We start from the raw sequence: 21,807 nt of genomic DNA, 5'->3' as shown, positions 1-21,807 counted from the left end.
AGCCCTCTGTTCAAATTCACCGGATTTAGCCACCAGAGCATGCTTCTGCGGGCTGCCGCTGTCCAAGGAAGTACCATACCCAGTGGATCCTGCTGGGGATTCCACCGGGCTAAGAGTGACTGCTGAAGAGGCCAAAGCCGAGCTCGGGCCCACGGAATCACGTTTATGGTCGCCATGAGACCTAGGACCTGCAGATACTGCCAAACTGACAAAGCCGGGACTGCCAACATGGCCTGAATGGAACTCTGTAATTTGAGCTTCCTGGGATCCAGGATGAACAGCTGGTTCCTGGCCGTGTGAAACCTGACACCCAGGTACTCCAATTCCTGCGTCGGTTCGAGGTGGCTCTCTTTCATGTTGATCACCCAGCCAAGATGCTCCAGTAGGTGCACCACTTGAAGAATTGACTTGCGGCCCTCTGCTAGAGAGGGTGCTCTGATCAGCCAGTCATCCAGGTACGGATGGACTAGGATACCCTGCGAACGCAGGTGAGCAGCCACTACCACCATGATCTTGAAGGTTCTGGGTGCTGAGGCAAGGTCGAAGGGCAGAACCGCAAATTGGAAATGCTACCCCAGCACATGGAAACACAGGAACCTCCTGTGTTCCTGAAAGATTAGGATGTGGAGTTACGCTTCCGTGAGATCCAAGGAAGCCAAGAACTCCCCAGGCGCCACTGCCGCAATAACCAAATGCACTATTTCCATCTGGAAACGCGGAACTCGCAGGAATGCATTCAGATCGAGAATAGATCTCCAATCTTCTGAGCCTGCAACAATGGTCTGCAACTTGGCAACTGAGTTTTAATGCCAAAAAATGTAAGGTTATGCACCTTGGCAGCAGAAATGCATGCAGTACTTACACTTTGAATGGTGAGACCTTAACAAGAACTGCTGCAGAACGGGACCTAGGAGTAATCATTAGTGAAGACATGAAGACTGCCAATCAAGTAGAGAAAGCTTTATCCAAGGCTAGGCAAATGCTGGGATGCATCCAAAGAAGTTTAGTCAGATGGAAGCCCGAAGTTGTAATGCCATTGTATAGGTCCATGGTGAGACCTCACCTGGAATATTGTGTTCAATTTTGGAGGCCACGTTATCAAAAGGATGTGCTGAGAGTGGAGTCGGTTCAGCGAATGGCCACCAAGATGGTCTCAGGACTCAAGGATCTCCCATATGAGGAATGTCTAGGTAAGTTGCAGTTATACTCTCTCGAGGAACGCAGAGAGAGGGGAGATATGATAGAGACGTTCAAATATGTTACTGGCCGTATTTCTTCACCGAAAGGGTGGTCGATCGTTGGAATGATCTACCACTCCAGGTAATTGAGGCAAGCAACGTGCTCGATTTTAAGAAAAAAATGGGATAAGCATGTGGATTCACTTCGAGGAAGTGCTTAGGGGGGAGGGTCCTTAGAGTGGGCAGACTTGTTGGGCCAGTGGCCTTTTTCTGCCGTCATATTCTATGTTTCTTTGGCACAATGAAGTATATCGACTTTCTCCCTAAGCCCAAGTCTTCTCGTGGAACTGGATATTGCTGCCATATCTAGCAACCTGCGAACAGCGGCCCGCAAGCGCCGGGATTTTTCTGGATGTTCCGTGGGAGAAGCAAAGAAGAAACCTGATGGAGGTTGGTAAAACTCCAGCCTGAGACCATCCCAGAGAACCTAGAGGACCCACTAGTCTGAAGTTACCCTCTGCCACTCTTGTAGGTAGGCCGAAAGTCGCCTATGACCCGAGGGAGAGACACCAGAGGCCTGGCATCAGAATTGCTTCTTAGAGGGGGCAGGAGGACGCTTGTTGTAGGACTGTTGTCGGGAAGGGGCTCCGAAGCAAGGTCTGGAGGGAGCTCCGATGCGCTGTTCTGTTGCCAGGGGCGTCAGTAGGGACGAAAATTTGGCCGTCCCAAACCCCGTGCCAGGTGAGGCTTCATCCATTGAGAGATGGTAGCACGGATCCAGGAAGCACCTTTGGCTTACAGTCCTGAACACTGGCCATGAGATCATCCAGACCCTGGCCAAACAAGAGGAAACCTTTGAAAGGCAACCTGCTCAGCGAAGCCTTGGAAGAAGAATAGCTGCTAGCTGGCAAACCCACAGCATTCGCCATGCTGACATTGAAAAAACTCCAAGCTTAGCAAAAACCATCATGTCATAGAGGGCATCCGCCTGATAATTCATCCCGGAAACCTGGAAGTCCAGGTCCCGAAGGACAACCTCCTCAGGATCTTGGTGCAGTTTGGTGTGACATTCCCGGGCAACAAAGGAGGTGGCTGCTGTAGCACTCACTCCCCCCCACCGCGGAATTGAAAAGGCACTTGAGGACAAAATCCACTTGCTTGTCCTGAACATCCTTCAAGACAACCCCTCCATCTGAGGGTAAGGAAGTGCGCTTAGTGACCTGCACCATAGCCGACTCTACCTTTGGCGGCACCAGACGTTTACTGAATTCAGGGTCCATGGGATACAGACGTGCCATGGCCCTAGCACATTTAAGGGGACCCTCCAGGGACTTCCAGACCTCTGACAGAATTCTAGCCAAATCTGAATTGTCCAGAAAGGAAGCGGACAGCGAACGCTGATCACGCATGATGGAACATTCAGCCTGTTCCTGCTGGTCTAAATTCAGGCTCCGGGTTCTGAGGGACTCAGAAATAAGGTCAGGTAAGTGGTTAGTTTTAAATAGCCTGTGCACAGCTGGGCCATCTCCAAGCTCTTGGAACCCGTTGGCAGGGGGATCTCAAAGATCTGCTAGATTAGCCACAACAGAGGACACTTCTGAAATAACTTGCAACAGCAAAGGGACAGAGACCGAGGCAGAAGCGATGGCGGGAACAATCCGTCTGCGCTCTCCGGTCCCTGAAATAGAACACAGAGACATGCTGGAATCCAGAGGGCAGAATACCGTCTGCACTGGGTTCAGAGTGGAAGAAGCAGACACAGCCTGTTTAACCAGAAAAGCCTGATACATCATAATTACAAATTCAGGAGGGAAATATTTTCCGGCGGCAAGAGTCGCTCTGCGTGCCTCAGACTTAGAGTGCTTAGCAGATTTATGAGCCTTTTCCCTGGAATTGCGCTTGCGTTTAGCGGGAGCGCCCTCCATACTCTTTTTGGACGCACCGGATGCTTCATTCGCTTCTCTGGTAGAAAGGGAGGAAAGCTGACAGAATTGACGGTCAGTCTAGAGGAGGTGTGTAGGCAGATTGATAGGCTTAAGAGCGATAAATCCCCGGGACTGGATGGCATCCATCTGAGGGTCAAGGAACTGAAAGGGACCATAGCTGAACTGCTTCAACTAATAGTCAATCTGTTGATCAAATCGGGAAAGATTCCGTTAGACTAGAAGGTGGCGAATGTTACACTGATTTTCAAGAAAGGTTCGAGGGGAGATCTGGAGAACTAGACCGGTGAGTCTGACCTCGGTACCGGGAAAGATGGTAGAGTCACTGATAAATGACAGCATCATTGATCACCTTGATGGACACGGACTGATGAGGACCAGTCAGCACGGTTTTAGCAAAGGCAGATCGTGTTTGACGAACTTGCTGCACTTCTTCGAGGGAGTAAACAGATAAACAAGGGTGATCTGGTCGACACTGTATATATTTGGATTTTCAGAAGGTGTTCGACAAGGTTCTGCACGAACGACTACTTTAGAAAATTGCAAGAAATGGAATCGAGGGTGAAATACTCACGTGGATTAAAATCTGGCTGGAGCATAGGAAACAGAGAGTGGGAGTAAATGGACAATACTCGGACTGGAAGAGCATCACCAGTGGAGTGCCGCAGGGCTCGGTTCTTGGACCCGTGCTCTTTAACATCTTTATAAACGATCTGGAAATAGGTACAATGAACGAGGTGATTAAATTTGCAGACGATACGAAGTTATTCATAGTAATAAAGACGCAGGGGGATTGCGAAGATCTGCAACGTGACATAATCAGGCTTGAGGAATGGGCATCGACATGGCAGATGAAGTTCAACGTGGATAAGTGTAAAGTGATGCACATCGATAACAAAAATCTCATGCGCGAATACAGGATGTCCGGGGCGGTACTTGGAGACCTCCCAGGAAAGGGACTTGGGAGTTCTGATCGACACAATGTGTAGCGGCGGCAAAAAGGGCAAACAGAATGCTAGAAATGATAAAGAAGGGGATCACGAACAGATCAGAGAAGGTTATCATGCCGCTGTACCGGGCCATGGTACACCCTCACCTGGAGTACTGCATCCAGCACTGGTCGCCGTAAATGAAGGACACGGTACTACTCGAAAGGGTCCAGAGAAGAGCGACTAAGATGGTTAAGGGCTGGAGGAGCTGCCGTACAGCGAAAGATTAGAGAAACTAGGCCTCTTCTCCCTCGAACAGAGGAGATTGAGAAGGGGCATGATCGAAACATTCAAGGTACTGAAGGGGATAGACTTAGTAGATAAGGACAGGTTGTTCACCCTCTCCAAGGTAGGGAGAACAAGAGGGCACTCTCTAAAGTTGAAAGGGGATAGATTCTGTACAAACGTAAGGAAGTTTTTCTTCACCCAGAGAGTGGTAGAAAGCTGGAACGCTCTTCCAGAGGCTGTTATAGGGGAAAACACCCTCCAAGGATTCAAGACAAAGTTAGACAAGTTCCTGCTGAACAAGAATGTGCGCTGGTAGATCTCTATGAATTCCTCCTCGCAAATTCCACCGCCAGCACTCACACCCTCCTTGCCGGCGACGTAAATCTACACCTGGAACAGACAGAGAACTCCAACGTTGCAGACCTTTTTTCCTTCCTAACATCCCTAGGATACTCCAAACCATCCCCAACCAAAACCCATACCAAAGGACATCAATTAGACCTGATCTCATTCCTCCCCAAACCCCTCTCTACCCCCTCCAGCATAAGCCTCAAAGACGTAACCTGGACCCCCACCCCATGGTCCGATCACCTCCGATGCAACTTCAACCTACACTGGCTCAAAAAACAAAGCCTAAAGACACCAAGAACTACCAACAAAGAAAAAACAATATGGACCAGAGGTCAACTAAATCATGAAACATTCTGGTCCCACTACAACCCAACATCCACCACAGACCCAAACCCCAACTTCATCCCAGGCTGGAACAACTTCAGCACCCAGGTACTAAATGACATAGCCCCACTAAAACCTTATAAGAAAAAACATCGCACATCTGCCAACTGGTTTGACGCCAACCTACTAGCTCTGAAACGAGAAGTGCGCAAACTAGAAAGAACCTGGTGCAAATCCGGCACGGATACAGACAGGCATGCCTGGCGTACCAAAGTCACAGAATACAAAAAAACAATCAAGGAGAAACGCTCCAAATATTATGCCCAATCAATTAACACCCCAACCCTGAACAGCAACAAACTCTTTCGACTAATCAACTCATTATTTGACACCAACTCATATAAAAGCTCCCCCACAGACCTTCCACCCTCTCCAACTAACCATGCTGACTACTTCGCCAACAAAATTCACAACTTAAAAACCTCTCTCGCAACAACAAGCACCAGCCCACCAACCCTTCAGACTACCCCAAACAATGAAGGTACTACCGCAGACATGACATGGAATCGCTTCGAGAACCCAGACTGGAACCTATTCCTACAGCTATACACCAAATATGCCAAATCAAACTGCCTTCTAGACAATTGCCCTCCCTCCATCATGAAAACAGCCCCCCCTACTTTCAAAGTAGAGCTCTTCAACTGGATTACCCTCTGCCTGTCCATTGGCTACTTTCCACAGGAACTTGGCCACATCCTCATATCTCCAACCATCAAAAACCCCAAAGAATCACTCTCCTCAACCACCAACTACAGACCTATCGCCAACATACCCTTCTTCCTGAAAATTATGGAAGGCCTCGTAAACCAGAACCTCATGTCCTACCTCGAAAAATTTAACATCCTTCACGATTCCCAGTCTGGATTCCGCACAAACTACAGCACTGAAACCGTTCTAGCATCTCTAACCGATTACCTCCTCCAACTATTCTCACAGGGAAACAGCGCCCTAATACTTCAGTTCGACCTCAGTAGTGCCTTTGACCTGGTAGACCATGACATACTACTCAACAACCTCGATTCCATAGGCATCTCGGGACAGGTACTAACCTGGCTCACAGGCTTCTTAAAAAACCGCACCTACCAAGTACACAGTGAGGGAACCTACTCTCACACCTGGTCCAACCCCTGTGGTGTCCCACAAGGCTCCCCCCTATCACCTTCTCTATTCAACGTTTATATGACTCCACTGGGACACATGTTATCTGACAAAAAATTGAAATCCTACATCTATGCAGATGACATCACAATTGTCATCCCCTTCCACTCATTCACGCAAGAAACAGAGCAACTCATCTCATCAATACTTACAATGGTCGAACACTGGACCACCCAGTCCAAACTGAAACTAAATCCAGAAAAGACCAAACTCTTCCTAGCAAGTCCCAACCACAAATTAACGACCACCACCTTACAACTCAACGGCCTAACTTATCCTATTAACCCCACCATCAAAATCCTGGGAGTCATCCTAGACCGCTGCCTGACCTTCGAAGACCACACCAACACCCAGGTCAAAAAATGCTTTTATACCCTCTGGAAACTTCGCACCATCAAACATTACTTCGACTTCCCCTCCTTCAAACTGCTGGTTCAATCCCTAATCCTAAGCACACTGGATTACTGTAATATAATTTACATAGGCTCCTACAAGAAAACCATCCAGCGACTGAGACTTATCCAAAACACGGCAGTCCGCCTGATCTTTGGCCTCAAAAAGTCAGACCACATCACCCCTTATTATAGAAAACTACACTGGCTGCCAATAGAAGCGAGAGTCATCTTCAAATTCGCCTGTCTCTGCTTTAAAACCTTAACTGGCTTATCACCGATTTATCTGTCTCACCACTTCGTGTTCCCCAAAGCCACAAGCACACGTAATACCAACCTGTTTACCTACCCATCCCCAAAGGGATGCACCTACAAAAGATTCTTCAACAGAACCCTCTCATACCAAGCTGGCAGATGGACAAACTGCCTGACCACCCTTATTTCATCTGCCCCATGTTACTTATCCTTCAGGAAATCTCTCAAATCTTTCCTCTACGACAAATTTCTCGAACCTCCCCCATCACCAAATAACTAAAGACTACCTCTTTAGTTGGCCTCTCGCACTGACTCACCACTACATACTTAACTCTGCTGTATATGTACTGTCTCCTGTATGATAAACCTACTCTGTTTCTTTACTGTATAAATTAACTTTACTGAATATGTACAGTTCGCATTGTATCATCGCTGTAAATGTACAGTCTCTTACTCTGTAAACCGCTCTGAACTGTTTGTGGTACTGCGGTATATAAAAATAAAGTTATTATTATTATTATTAGTCTCAGTTAGGGTGCTGGTCTTTGACCAGAGGGCCGCCACGTGTGCGGACTGCTGGGCATGATGGATTACTGGTCTGACCCAGCAGTGGCAATTCTTATGTTCTTAAAGCAGGGCCTCTCCGGAGGAGGGGAGCGCCAAATTTATGCATGCTTCACCACCCTCAAGGACCATGGCGCACATGATACACGGCTGCAAATCCAGCAGCCATCCACTGCAATTATGGCAAGAATCCATGCCATCCTTTCCTGAGGAGGCCATCTGTGAAGTTTGGAATGAAAATGAATCTCCTAAGGTCAAAAAATATACTTTAAAAAGTTTTGAAGAAAATCCAAGATAGCCGCTGCAGATGCTGATTTTGCCCTAAAATAGCCCGGGAAAAACACAGGGAGCCTGGGAAAATGGCAAGGTGGGAGGAGGTAGGGCATGCAGGGAAACAAACCACCCACAAACCCCCTTTTGAGGACTCCCCCAAAACACCAAACCAGTGTGCACACACTTACAGAGGCAGGAGCTGTACAGAATAGAATAGCAGGCAAGCAGAATAGACAGAGCATGGAAGCAGATCAGTACCTCGGTAGCTTGAGAAAAACTTGATTTCAGGTTTTCTGACTGCCTTATCTTCCCTGCCACCAGAAACAGTGACTACCAGGACCTCTCTGAGCAATTAGGGAAGACACGTGGTTCGGTTCTGATCCCAGATGTGCCTCCATGGAACCGCACAGCCTATGCTCTACCCCTTAGTGGACAAACTGGGGAGAGATGGCTGCCGAACTTGGAGACCCGATCTGACCAGCAGGCTGTCCAGGGGGCTTACTGCAGTTCTATTAACAGGTAATGCCCCAGAAGCAGATTTTTTTCAGAAAATCTGTAATCTCCCACTGAAGGATTACCCCGCAGGGTGAATCTGCAGCACCAGGGCAAGACCCGTGCCAAGAATCAAACAATTGACTAAAACTTTTATAAAATAAATCACGAGCAGAAAAGATAAGACCCTACAGTCTAGGCTTGTAGGAAACAAAACTGAATATCCAGGGGTAAGTAACAGGAGATGATCACAGAGGGAGGGGTAGAAATTGGTTGGAAAAGGTAAATGACCCTATGGTGTAGAATCCAGAGGTTACTGTACAAGAATGACAACTCTGTAAAAGGACATTCGGCTTAGTGGTTACAATATCAGATTAGAAACCCAGACATTATTTAAACCCTCATACCAACCTCTCTTGTGACCTTAAAGAAGTCACTCTCAGGTACCCACTTTTTAGGGAAGATACTTCTAACCATTTAAGAGCAATTTTGGATTTAGCTTGTGCCCTTTTCAGTTGCGGCTCATTGCGAGTAGGTATTTCCCTGTCCCTGGAGTCTTAGAACCTACATTTTTACCTAAGCTAATAGAGGATTAAACAAGTTGCCCAAGATCAGAGGAAGCCACAGTGGAATTTGAACCTGGCTTCTCAAGTACTGAGCCCACTGCAGAACGCAAATAAAATCAGAAGGGCATTTTACTGTACTTAACAGATCTATTTCAACTTTTTGCAATTGCCAAATTTTGCTCAAGATAGTCCTGCATCAGCAGACAAGCTCCTTTGCGGGTGCTGCAAAGCCTAAAGGGAGCCACACCGGGGATTCTTTCCATGTACATATTAGCATCTGAGCATATCCACTTTACCATTCAGAGCACTTATAGGCAGACACATCTTGTGCTATTTACAGATAAGACTTCAAGAAATTCAGTAATGAGCGTAATAGTTAGTGAAGAGGGAGAGGCTGTATGGTGGCTCCACCTGGAGTCGGGGCATTTTCCAGAGCTAAAAAGGGGGTGACTCCAGCCCACTCTGCCATGCTGTAAATACCACCCACTACACATGCAATCACTTTGCAGTCCTTTATTTCCAGTTTAGGTGAAAAGATGCTCCGTTTAATCCTCAATTAAATACTTAATAAAGAAAGCCAAAGTATTTACAGATTTCACGAGAACAGTAATTGAATCCTGGTTTGTGTTTAATAATTACAAGCACCTCGATACCAGTTTGGGAGAGTGACAAAGGGACACTTTTGCTCTCTATAAATACAGAACACGTTGAGGCTGCTGTGTCTCTCTGCCTCCAAACCAAACAGCAGCAAAACTTAAACAGCCCTCTCCACGTCGACCATGCTGTGTGAGGAGGGGGCTGCACCATCACCCAAAGGCTCTTTGATTTTATTTTTCTTATTCAGATTTAAAAAAAATATAATAATTCATCATAAGGTTTGAGTCAAGGCTTGACAAACCTTTAGGCAAAAAGACATTTAAGGGGCTCAGGGATAGACCCTAAGCTACCCCCACAATTTGTAATAATTTTATATATATATTTATATATATATATTTATATATCTATATTTCAGCAATAACAGGAGGGAAAACTCCCAGTGAGCAAGTTCTTCTGGTGCTTTGCACCTGGGGAATTAGTTTGTCAGGCCCTTTCCAAACAGTCTGTACGTAGATGACTGATCTCAGGCATGGAGCAGCCGGCGATTACTCAGAAGTACTCCAAGCCAAGTGCATCAAGTCACAAAGGCCCAATATAGGATTTCAACAAATCAAAACAAAACCCCTCCCCACGGGAACTACTCCCCCCCCCAAAAAAAAACCTTTCCCTCCCCCTGTGGAAGCTTTCAGATTCCTGTTGTCCCGAGTTCTTCCATCCTGCAGATCTGATCTTTCAACATTGTTTAATCCTCAGCAACAAAAAGAAAAAAAAACTTTTATTCCTCCTTGTAATGCAAATCAGTCACATGGTTTAAAAAAAAAACAAAAACAAAAAACAAGCGCCAGTTGCCTGGTTGGCCAGCACTGCACATTAGTTGTTGTCAGACTCATCTTCTGCTTCTCGTAGCCATGTGAAGAAGGCAGTGACCGACTTCAGTGCCACACCTTTGCCTTGTTGCTCAGCTGGGTCCTTGCTAGATTCCCACTTGTAGAAAGCTTCCTCCTTAATTACATCTTCATCATATAAAGAATCAAAGAACATGCGCAGCAAATCTGTAGATGAGGAAGAGAAAGCATGAGAGAACAGCAATATGCAGTGCTTCTCAGGCCCAGCTGCAAAGCCCTACTGGGTATTGCTCAATGTGTGAGGTGCAATACAATAATATATCACAAAACTGCAAATACAATTTATGAACTAATAAAATCCATACGCTGAATAAAATACAAATGTACATACTCCAAACTCACCAGTACGTCTTTCCTACCATTTCCAAGAATTGATTACCTCAAGCAATCACTACTCCTGACAGCTCATCCTCAATTATAACCAGAAAAACCATTTCGATAGGAAATGTGGGTTTCCTGGTTATAACCAAACTTTCAGCTGCTGCCAGTGCAGCTGGATTTTATCACTGAACCAGCCCATCAAGCTGTCAGACAACTGAAGACGACAGTGTCTGGAATGGGCAGTTAGTAGTCGGGACAGGAAGTTGAGGTGTGAGAAGCTCCCTGCTACTTTGCTTCAGAGGTAGGTGAGGTTGGGGGCAGAGGGGGCCCTGAAAGATCTTGCTTTGTTTAGTAGATAAGGGAGAGGGAGTATTTAGAAAACTTGCTACAGGGAAGGGAGACTGTTGACAGAAGCCAAGTGTGACTGGAATGATGGGGGGGGGGAAGAGTGAGCATATATGATTGCTAGGGTTAATGAGAAAGGATACAAATTTAATAATAATAATAATTTTATTTCTTATATACCGCTATACCCTAAGTTCAAAGCGGTTTACAATGAGAGCACTGCTGAGAGAGCAAGCAGTATTTACAAAAGGAGGCATATGTTTACAACAAGATACATATGTTTGGAGCTGGAAATAGGATACAAGATAATCTTTGGAATAAGATATCTCAGATACATAGGCTTGGAACAGGGTACATATGAAAGGGACAACTGAATGGACGGTTGCAAGAAGATACAGGCAAAGAGAATACAGGAGAAGTAATGTGGGGCGAGGAGATTTGGGTCAAGTTACAGAACGAAGGCATATAAAGAGAATACAGGGGATAAGATATCTCAGATACTTTGGCTTGGAACGGGGTACATATGAAAGGGACAACTGAATGGGCAGTTGCAAGAAGATACAGGCAAAGAGAATACAGGAGAAGTAATGTGAGGCAGGAAGTTTTGGGTCAAGTTACAGAACGAAGGCATAATCATAAGATACAAGAGATCAGAGCTGTTTACAGGGAGGTATTTAGAGCATCATATATTGGGAAACCTTATAGATAACTGGAAACTGCGATGTTATGAACAACTTTTGTTTTTGTGCCCGCACTTCGAAGGAGCTTTCCCAGCCTGCTTAGTTGTTCATAACATCGCTGTTTCCAGTTGTTATCCATAAGGTTTCCCAGTATATGATACTCTTTTTGGACCCCTGAGGAAGGCGTGTTTCTTCGAAACACGGACCGTGTCAGGTCTGGGTTCACCAAACTTTTGGATGCAAACTATTTCATGTTCATATGTTTATTTATTAGACTTGGTGTCTTGTACACCATTCCTGCAGTTTTTTCTTTGTTCCTTGTTCGACATATCACTACAGTTCTGTTGGATTTTTTGCTTGTGTTGATCTAGAAGTATAGTCAGGGAGAACAAGGCCATAGCGGAGAGACTTAATGAATTCCTTGCTTCAATCTTTACGGAAGAAGATGTAAGAGATCTAACAACTGGAAATGATTTTCAAAGGTGATGATGCAGATGAACTGAAAGAAATCTCAGTGAATCTGGAAGTTGAACTAAGCTAAATCGACAAGTTCAAAAGTGATAAATCACCTGGACTGGATGGTATACATCCCAGGGTACTAAAACATGAAATTGCTAACTTGCTGTTAAGTGATCTGTAACCTGTTGCTAAAATCATCTGTAGTACCTGAAGATTGGAGGATGGCCAATGTTACGCCGAAAGGGTTACAAAGATCTGGGAAATTACAGACCGGTACAACTGACTTCAGTGCCGAGAAAAATGGTGGAAATAATTATAAAAAATAAAATTGTGGAACAAGTAGACAAACGTGATTTAATGAGACAGTCAGCATGGGTTCAGCCGAGGGAAATCTTGCCTCACCAATTTGCTTGACGTCTTTGAAGGTGTGAATAAACCTGTGGATAAAGGTGAACGGGTTGATGCAGAGTATCTAGATTTTCAGAAAGCTTTTGATAAAGTTCCTCATGAAAGGCTCCTGAGAAAATTAAAGAGTCATGGGATAGGTGGGATAGTTCATTGGGGATTAGGAATTAGTTATCGGAGAGAAAACAGAGGTTAGTGTTAAATTGTCATTTTTCTCAATGGAGGAGAGTAAACAGTGGAGTGCCGCAGGGGTCTGTACTGGGACTGGTGCTATTTAACTAATTTATAAATGATCTGGAAATTGGAACAACGAGTGAGATGATTAAATTTGCAGATGACAGTAAACTGTTCAAAGCTGTTAAAACTTGTGCGGATTGTGAAAAATTGCAGGCAGACTTTAGGAAATTGGAAGACTGGGCATCCAAGTGGCAGATGAAATTTAATGTGGACAAATGAAAAGTGATGCACATTGGGAAGAATAACCCGAATCACAGTTACCAGATGCTAGAGTCCACATTGGGGGGTTAGCGCTCAAGAAAAGGATCTGGGTGTCATTGTAAACAATATGATGAAGCCTTCTGCCCAATATGTGGCAGTGGCCAAAAAAGCAAACAAGATGCTAGGAATTATTAAAAAAGGGATGGTTAACCAGACCAAGAATGTTATAATGCCTGTTTCGTTCCATGGTGCAACCTCACCTGGAGTATTGCGTTCAATTCTGGTCTCCTTATCTCAAGAGAGATATAGCGGCACTAGAAAAGGTCCAAAAAAAAGCAACCAAGATGATAAAGGGGATGGAACTCCTCTTGTATGAGGAAAGACTAAAAAGGTTAGGGTTCTTCAGCTTGGAAAAGAGAGACAGCTGAGGGGAGATATGATTGAAGACTACAAAATCCTGAGTGGAGCAGAATGGGTACAAGTGGATCGATTTTTTACTCCGTCAAAAATTACTAAGACTAGGGAACACTCAAAGTTACAGGGAAATATTTTTTCACTCAAGAGAATACTTAAGCTCTGGAACGCATTGCCAGATTGTGGTAAGAGCAGATAGCGTAGCTCAAACCAGCAGCCCATCAGGTACTATTTTGAGGCCCTCGGTATGTTACTTTTGTTCTGGAATGTTGCCTGCCTCACTGCTGCAACCTCACGCAAGTGCTTTCCTGCATCTGTATGCGATTATGAGGTGCAGTGGCGAGGACAATTGCGTACAGACGCAGGAAAGCGCTTGCGTGAGATTACAGCAGTGAGGCAGGCAATGTTCTAGAACATAAGGTAACCATTGGAGGCAGTGCAGCTTGTGTGTGTATACGTAATCTTGTTTACCTGTGGCAAAATTTGACACCTCTCCTGGCGGTGACTGCTTGATGTAAGATTGCGGTTGTGTCCGGTGCTGGAGGAGGTGAGAGCTGAAAGCAGTTGCAGAAACGACCACCGGACACTTAAGGCACAAGTTTTCCAGACACAAGGTGGATATTGATTCTCCCCTCAACATAAAAGCCTAGAGGACTACACCAAAATATTGTCTCTTGCAGTTGATACTTTAAAATCTAAATCACAATTTTGCATGAGGTAAAACTCTTTATAATTTATAAATCTTTCCTAAATTGCTTCTGATAATTTCAGCTATACACAGTTGAAAGCAGTGCAACATGCAGAAAGTGAAAAACTATCTAAATTTCACTTTCTGCATGTTGCACTGCTTTCAGCTGTGTATAGCTGAAATTATCAGAAGCAATTAAGGAACTATTTTAAAACTATAACGAGTTTTACCTCATGCAACGTTGTCATTTCTTTAATAAGACATTAACTATTTTTTTCTGCGGCCCTCCAAGTACCTACAAATCCAAAATGTGGCCCTGCAAAGGGTTTGAGTTTGAGACCACTGGCGCAGTTGGTTTTAAGAAAGGTTTGGACAATTTCCTGGAGGAAAAGTCCATAGAAATACATGGGATAAGCCACTGCTTGCCCTGGATCGATAGCATGGAATGTTGCTACTTCTTGGGTTTTGGCCAGGTACTAGGGACCTGGATTGGCCACCGTGAGGACGGGCTACTGGGCTTGACTGACCATTGGTCTAACCCAGTAAGACTATTTTATGTCAGGGCAGGGCATAAGAACATAAGAGTTGCCATACTGGGACAGTCCGAAGGTCCATCAAATCCAGTATCCTGTTTCCAACAGTGTCCAACCCAGGTCCCAAGTACCTGACTAGATCCCAAAGAAGCAGACACCGGGCCAACTGAAGATGACAGTATGGATGCTGACAGCTGATCCAGTGATGAAATCCAGCTGCAGTGGCAGCAGCTAATGACTTTCTGGAAGTCTGGCTACTGTTTAAACGACAGCAGATTCAATATTTGGTCACACAGGGCACTTTATGATGAGCTGTAACAACTTGAACTCCTCCTTGTTATGTGATAAGGCGGGTTTGAAATTTTGATAAATTAAACGAATTGGAATGGTCCTCAGTCATGTTAGCTCTGCTCTCAAAATGGCACTCTTTTGTGAGGATGCTGCAGAGGGGATAAGGCAGTCATTTGGAGGGCAGAGTTGAATGCCTGGGGATTACTCCTGCCCCGACTACAGTACAAGATCACCAGGGATTGTAAGGTAGTCGGGGGAGAGAGAATTACGCTCTGTATTTTTTTTGTGTGTGTGTTAATGTGATTATAAATAATTAAGTTATGATCTTGTATAGCAGCTTATATGGTAAACAGAGTGAAAACCCATCTTTTTGAGATAGCTTTCAATCTTTAACCCTATTCCTCTGCCCTCCAACCCAGCCCGCTGATTAACCTCTAAATGATATTCGTCATTGATGCAACGTGTATGTCATACGCAATTTGATTTTGTATGAAAGTGTGCAGTGTTCTCCCCAGGGCCTTTCAGCCGGGCGCTCCGCCCAGCTAATTTAGATGAGCGCCCGGCTGTAATCTCGATCGCAATCCTGCTGCTGCTGCCGCCTTCTGCTCAACATTAAAAAAAAAAAACCCTTCTCACCGGCTTGGAGATTTACCGGGCTGACTCGGCACAGCCTGAATCGCAGGAGCCTGACTTTTTTTTTTTTAGTTTTTAACGCCAGCAAGCGACTTGAACCCATGCTCCGGGGCTCTAACATGTGCATGCCGCTTCTCTCCGAAACTGGAAGTCACGTCCTGAGGGGGGAAGAGAAGGCAAGTCGGCATGCACACGCCCCGGAGAATGGGTTCGCTATAGGAGACAGGTCAGCTTACAACTTGCTCTTGCTTGCTTCGGGCTTTCTTCGCTGCCGGATCCTGCTTACTTTCTGTTTCCGAAAGTAGGCAGGACCCGGCAACGAGGAAGGCCCGAAGCAAGCAAGAGCAACGAGTTGTAAGCTTCCTTCCGTTGCTGACTTATGGAAGATAGGTCAGCGATGGAAGGAAGCTTACAACTTGCCTTAGTCCAACCCTGCACAACATGCGGCCCAAAACGGATCTCACTGCCGATATGGCTCTCACTCCGCTCTCCTTTGAAGATCAGCTCAGGAGGCAAGATTTAGCCCGAGATCAGACGAATATTAAAGGGCATTTGAAGGCATCTGAGCAGATTGAGGAGAACATGTCCTGTTTTTCCATGCCTAAAAATACCACCTTGTCTAATGTAATCTCTGGTCAGATCCTTAAGAGTGATGCAACTATGTATGTGGACAGTCTCCTCCAGTAAACAGAGCTTTAAAGCCTGCAACCATACAGAACCAGATGGTCAAAGGGCTCCGAAGTGTAGTATTAACAAGGGATCTGTCTCACAAGTTTCTGACGCTGGCAGATGTAAGCACAGCACAAGAAATAGAGACTTGTGGCATTTTGTGTAGAAAGCTGATGCATAATGAATTTACTATTACCCATGTAATAGTGCCAAAGCAGTCTGTTGGACAAGACTATAGTACAGTGATATGGAGAATGTGGAAGAATTATTCAGTGTTCAAGATCAACATGATCTCTTCACAGAAGAAAGACGGAGAGAAAGAGAGAGGCCTAGACCAAAGGGGAAAGACAGGAGGCAGATACTGGAGAGGGGGGAGAGAAGGGAAGGAGATAGAGATGTCAGACCATGGGGTGGAGTGGGAAGGAAGGAAGGAAGGAAAGGAGAAGAGAGAGATGCCAGAGCATAGGGGTGGAGACAAAAAATGGAGAGGGGTTGAAGCTGAAATAAATCATGTACAAAGGAGAGAAAGGGCACAGGATATAGAGTTTATTGAAGGGACATAGAAAGAGGGAAGATACCATATGGAACAGAGAGAGGGCAGACACTGGATGGAAAAGGCAGAAAGGGTAGACAGTGGATGCAAGGGGCAGAGATAGGGTGGACAGTAGATGGAAGGGGTAGAGAGAGGGTAGAGGCTGGGTGGAAGGGGCAAAGAGAGAGGACAGATGTTGTATGGAAGGGAGCGAGGATAAATGCTGAATAGAAAGAAGAGAGTGAAGAGAAGATGACTAAAGCAGAAACGACAAAAGGTAGAAAAAAAAATATTTTTGTTGCTTTACGTAGAATCAAGTAGTATTGTAACTGTATTGATTAAAATTTATCAATAGGAAATGGAAATAAGGCAATTTTGGGAGGGAATAAACCCCTTTCCTCAGGTCAGGACAGGATACCATAACAGCTGTATACTGTATTGTCTTGAAGAAAGATTTGGCCTCTGAAAGCTAATTGAAACATGGATTAGTCCAATAAAATGGTATTTTCATATTTCTCATTATTTGTTTTATTTCTATTTGTTAATTTGTAAAGTGGTGACTGTTATGTAGAAGTTTTTTTTCAAATTTACATCTACTGTCTTTATATTTTGCACAGTATTAGGGGACATGTGTCACTGTTTCTGTGGTGTTGCATTGTATGCAGAGTCTGGTTTCTTGGTTCAGTTTAACTTTTGTCTACATATTTCTATTTTTAGTTTGTGATTATTCCATATTGGGCGAGGGTGTATCTGTGTTCTGTGTGTATGAAAAGGACATGGTTTCTGTTAGCATCGACTACAGGATCAATTGACTGTAGGATCTGGTTTGTTTAGTTTTACAATGCGTGTGTTGGTGTTCTAGTGCTCACTGCAGTGTTTAAGATGCTGCCTTTTCCTAGATGCACCCTTATTGTGTGACTCATGGATTATTACTAAAAATATCTTTTTTTATATAGAGGAGGGGGTTGTTAAAAAAATGATTAGCACTGGTTGTCATATATACTAGGTACACCACTGGATTTAATGACTCTATTCTAACTTTACTGTTGACGTAGGTGTTGTCCCCCCCAACACACAGACACACACATTATAAAGAATTAAATTAAAGTTGTATTATCATCAAGCAGCTTTCAAATGACATTATAAGCAAATAAAAATAAAATATTTTTAATACATTGCTAATTATTACCTGCATCTTTACCTATACTGTTTTGCCCTAGCTCTTACTTTGCACTATAGCAAAATAAAAAAGAAGCAGATAAAGATCAATCACACAGGTGTCCTTCAAGGCTCAGTAACACCTCTCCATAAATTATGTGGAAGAGGTCTGGAAGTGGGGATAGCATCTATTTCATATCCTCAGTGAGACCTCAGGAAGGAACCTAGTGATCAAAACATTATTAGAGGGGTTGTACAGCCATTTCTTGTATGACTGGATGAGCTATATTTATCTTTTTTTTTAGTTGTTTAAATTCATGTAGAAATAAATGGTTAGATTGAACCTAATGACTTCATTAACGCATTTCCCTTTTTTAAACCTCTATACTATTTGAAAGAGGGTGAATATCTAATTATTCACTTCTAGAATTGGATACTTCTTAAATTTAGCAAAAATATTCTGGCACAAGTGTCAAACCTTAAAAAAGGAAGTCATATCGAGCATTGGAAAATAATAATAATTAACTAATAAAAATAGTATACATTTAATTTTCTCCACTACCAAATTTCTCCGCCCCGCCCCACCCGGCTACTTTTTCATGCCACCCGGCTAGAAAAAATTTCTAGGGAGAATACTGGTGTGTAATTTGTTATAGTGTGTTTTTGTATTGATTTGTACAACAAATGTTAATGTTTTATTTTGTATGTTCAGATGTATAAACAAACAAACAAACAAACAAACCGTTCTCCTTAACTGTATCCATGACATCCTGTTTGTCTGTCTTGCCTGTTTAGATTGTAAGCTCTTTCTAGCAGGGACTGTTTTCTTACTCTTTGTGACTCTGTGCAGTGCTGCATGCGTCTGGTAATAACTAATAGTAGTAGGGTGGTCCAGATAGCACAGTTACTTACCGTAACAAGTGTTATCCAGAGACAGCAGGCAGCTATTTTCAACATGTGGGTGACGTCATCTACGGAGTCCAGATGCGGACAGTTTTACAAGCAGATTTGCTTGAAGAACTTTAGAAAGTTCGCGACTGCCACACCGTGCATGCACAAGTGCCTTCCCGCTCAACGCAGGGCACGTGTCTCCTTAGTTCAGATAGCTAACAGAGAAGCCAATCAGGGGAGGTGGGTGGGTTGTGAGAATAGCTGCCTGCTGTCCCTGGATAACACCTAAGAACATAAGAATTACCGCTGCTGGGTCAGACCAGTGGTCCATCAGGCCCAGCAGTCCGCTCACGTGGCGGCCCTCTGGTCAAAGACCAGCATCCTAACTGAGTCTAGCCCTACCAGCGCACGTTCTTGTAAGTAATTGTGCTTTATCCCAGAACAAGCAGGCAGCCTATTCTCAACATGTGGATGACCTCCAAGCTAACCAGAATGTGATAGTGGGAGTGTTGGCAATTCAGGAGAATAAATTTTATAACACTGCCTAGCCTAAATGGCCATCCCGTCTGGAAAAAGCATCCAGACAATAATGAGAGATGAAGGTTTGAACTGAGGACCAAGTGGCAGCTTTACAGATTTCCTCAATCGGAGTAGATCTAAGGAAAGCTACTGATGCCGCCATGGCTCTGACTTTATGGCCTGAGCATAGCAAAAAGAGATGCAAGCAGCTAACCAGTTGGAGATGGTGCACTTGGAAATCAGATGTCCCAACTTGTTTGGATCAAAGGAGACAAAAAGTTAAGGTGCAGATCTGTATGGCATAGTTTTTTGCAAGTAGAAAGCCAAAGCACGCTTACAGTCCAGAGTATGAAGAGCTGTTTCTCCAGGATGAGAATGAGGCTTTGGAAAAAATATTGGAAGTACAATGGATTGATTGAGATGAAATTCTGAAACCACTTTAGGTAAGAATTTAGGATGAGTACGGAGGACCACCTTGTCATGATGGAATACTGTGAAAGGTGGGTCTGCAACTAAAGCTTGGGATGAAGTAGAGACCCCTGACTCTGTGTAAGCAGAGAGGGAAAAACTGGTAGAAGTAGTGGCTCCCTGCTGCTGAGTTGAAGTGGAAGGGAGAACCAAGGTTGCCTGGGCCACCAAGGAACTATCAGAATCATGGTGGCATGTTCCTATTTGAGTATGACAAGTGTCTTGAGAATGAGAGGGAATGGAGGGAACACATAGAGAAACTGATTCATCTACTCCAGGAGAAAAGCATCTGCCTCCAGTCGGTGAGGGGAGTATATCCTGGAGCAGAACTGAGGCAGTTTGTTATTGTGGGGAGATGCAAAGAGATCTATGAGAGGAGCCCCCCACTGAGAAAAAAAGTGATGAAGAGGCGAGGAATTGAGTGTCCATTTGTGAGGCTGTAGAACACGACTCAATTTGGCCGCCAGACAGTTTTTCTCTTCTTGAATGTAGACAGCTTTCAGGAAGGGGTTGTGAAGGATTGCCCAATTCCAAACCTTCAGAGCTTCCTGGCAAAGAGGGAGAGATCCTGCTCCTTCCTGCTTGTTGACATAGTACATGGCGACTTGATTCTCTGTCCGAATGAGGACTACTTGGTCGTGAAGAAGATGCTGAAAAGTTTTGAAAGCATTGAAGATCGCTCTGAGTTCCAACAGATTAATGTGACACTGACGATCCGTGCTGGACCAATGGCCTTGAGTACGGAGACTATCAAGATGAGCCCCCAAGCGAAGAATCTGTCGTGAGGACCTTCTGATGAGGGGGCGTTTGAAATGTAAACCTCTGGAGAGATTGGAAGAGAGCATCCACCAGTGGAGAGACTGTCTTAATGAAGGAGTCACTCTGAAGTGTTGAGAGAGTGTGTCAAAAACTTGGGTCCACTGAGGGATTCTGAAGTGAAGTCTGGCAAAAGGAGTCATGTGAACTGTAGAGGCCATGTGACCTGGGAGTGAAGTGAGGGATGACACTTTGTGACAAAGTTGAATGAGAACATCCTGACGCTGCTGAGGAAGGAATGCTCTGAGTTGTACAGTGTCCAAGACAGCTCCGATGAACTGTAGAGTTTGAGAGGGCTGTAGCTGGGATTTGGGAAAATTGATTTTGAACCCCAAACTTTGGAGGAACCAAATAGTCCACTGGGTCGCTACAATAACCCCTGGAGATGTTGAATCTTTGATGAGCCAGTCGTCCAGGTACGGGAACACCTGTAGACCATGGTTCCGCAGAGCTGCTGATACTACAACTTGGCTTGGTGAAAACTCTTGGAGATGACACCAGGCCAAAGGGTAGCACTCTGTATTGGAAATGCAGATTTCCCACAAGAAATCTGAGGAGGAACTGTCGAGAGGCTGGATGAATGGGAATGTGAGTGTAAGCCTCTTTGAGATCTAGAGAACATAACCAATCGTTTTGATCTAGAAGGGGATATAAGGATGCCAGAGACAACATTTGGAATTTTTCTTTGACTAAAAATTTGTTGAGCGCTCTGAGATCCAAGATAGGGCGCAGATCGCCCGTCTTCTTCAGAACTAGGAAGTAACGGGAATAAACCCTCCAGTTCTGCTGTTCCAAGGGAACTTTCTCGATGGCACGGAGACAAAGCAGAGCTTGAACTTCCAGAAGAAGGGTGATCTGCGATGAATTGGAACGATACTCTCATGGAGGAAGATCTGGAGGAAACGAAAAGAATATCCTTCCTTGAGGATAGACAGCACCCAGAGGTCTGATGTAATCATCTCCCAGCGGTGGTAAAAATTATGGAGACGACCTCCAATGGGAAGGGGAGAGGACAGAGGCAGAACAATGGAAGTTATACTCTATATTAGATGGTCAAAAAGGTTGAGAGGCCTTAGGCGCAACAAAAGTCTGAGGTTTTTGCTGCCTTTGATGCTGTTGTTTCTTAGGAGGTGCTTGTGTATAAGGAGCTGCTCTCTGTGGAAAACGCCTCTGGTAAGATGGAAGAGACCTGAAGCCTTTAGAGGTAGAAGGCTTAGGCTTAGGTTGAATGATGGAAACAAACAATTTCTCATGTTACATAGAAACATAGAA

At 44.6% G+C, this 21,807-nt stretch overlaps 1 protein-coding gene across 8 annotated transcripts in view; it reads right to left on the bottom strand.

The window, feature by feature from the left end:
• Positions 1-9,271: 9,271 nt before the first annotated feature.
• The window catches only part of EIF4G1 (eukaryotic translation initiation factor 4 gamma 1), a 292,071-nt gene continuing 279,535 nt past the window's right edge, over positions 9,272-21,807 (bottom strand). For all 8 annotated transcript variants that reach the window (XM_033959150.1, XM_033959151.1, XM_033959152.1 and 5 more), the window contains one exon: positions 9,272-10,422. In XM_033959150.1, the coding sequence (XP_033815041.1) occupies positions 10,241-10,422 (182 nt within the window). In that variant the 3' untranslated portion in view covers positions 9,272-10,240. The remainder of the gene's footprint in view (positions 10,423-21,807) is intronic.

Source organism: Geotrypetes seraphini, chromosome 9, assembly GCF_902459505.1.
Source record: "Geotrypetes seraphini chromosome 9, aGeoSer1.1, whole genome shotgun sequence".
Classification (NCBI taxonomy): Eukaryota; Metazoa; Chordata; class Amphibia; order Gymnophiona; family Dermophiidae; genus Geotrypetes; species Geotrypetes seraphini.
Note: the sequence above shows the minus strand (reverse complement) of the source record. Positions and strands in the feature narration are given on the sequence as shown.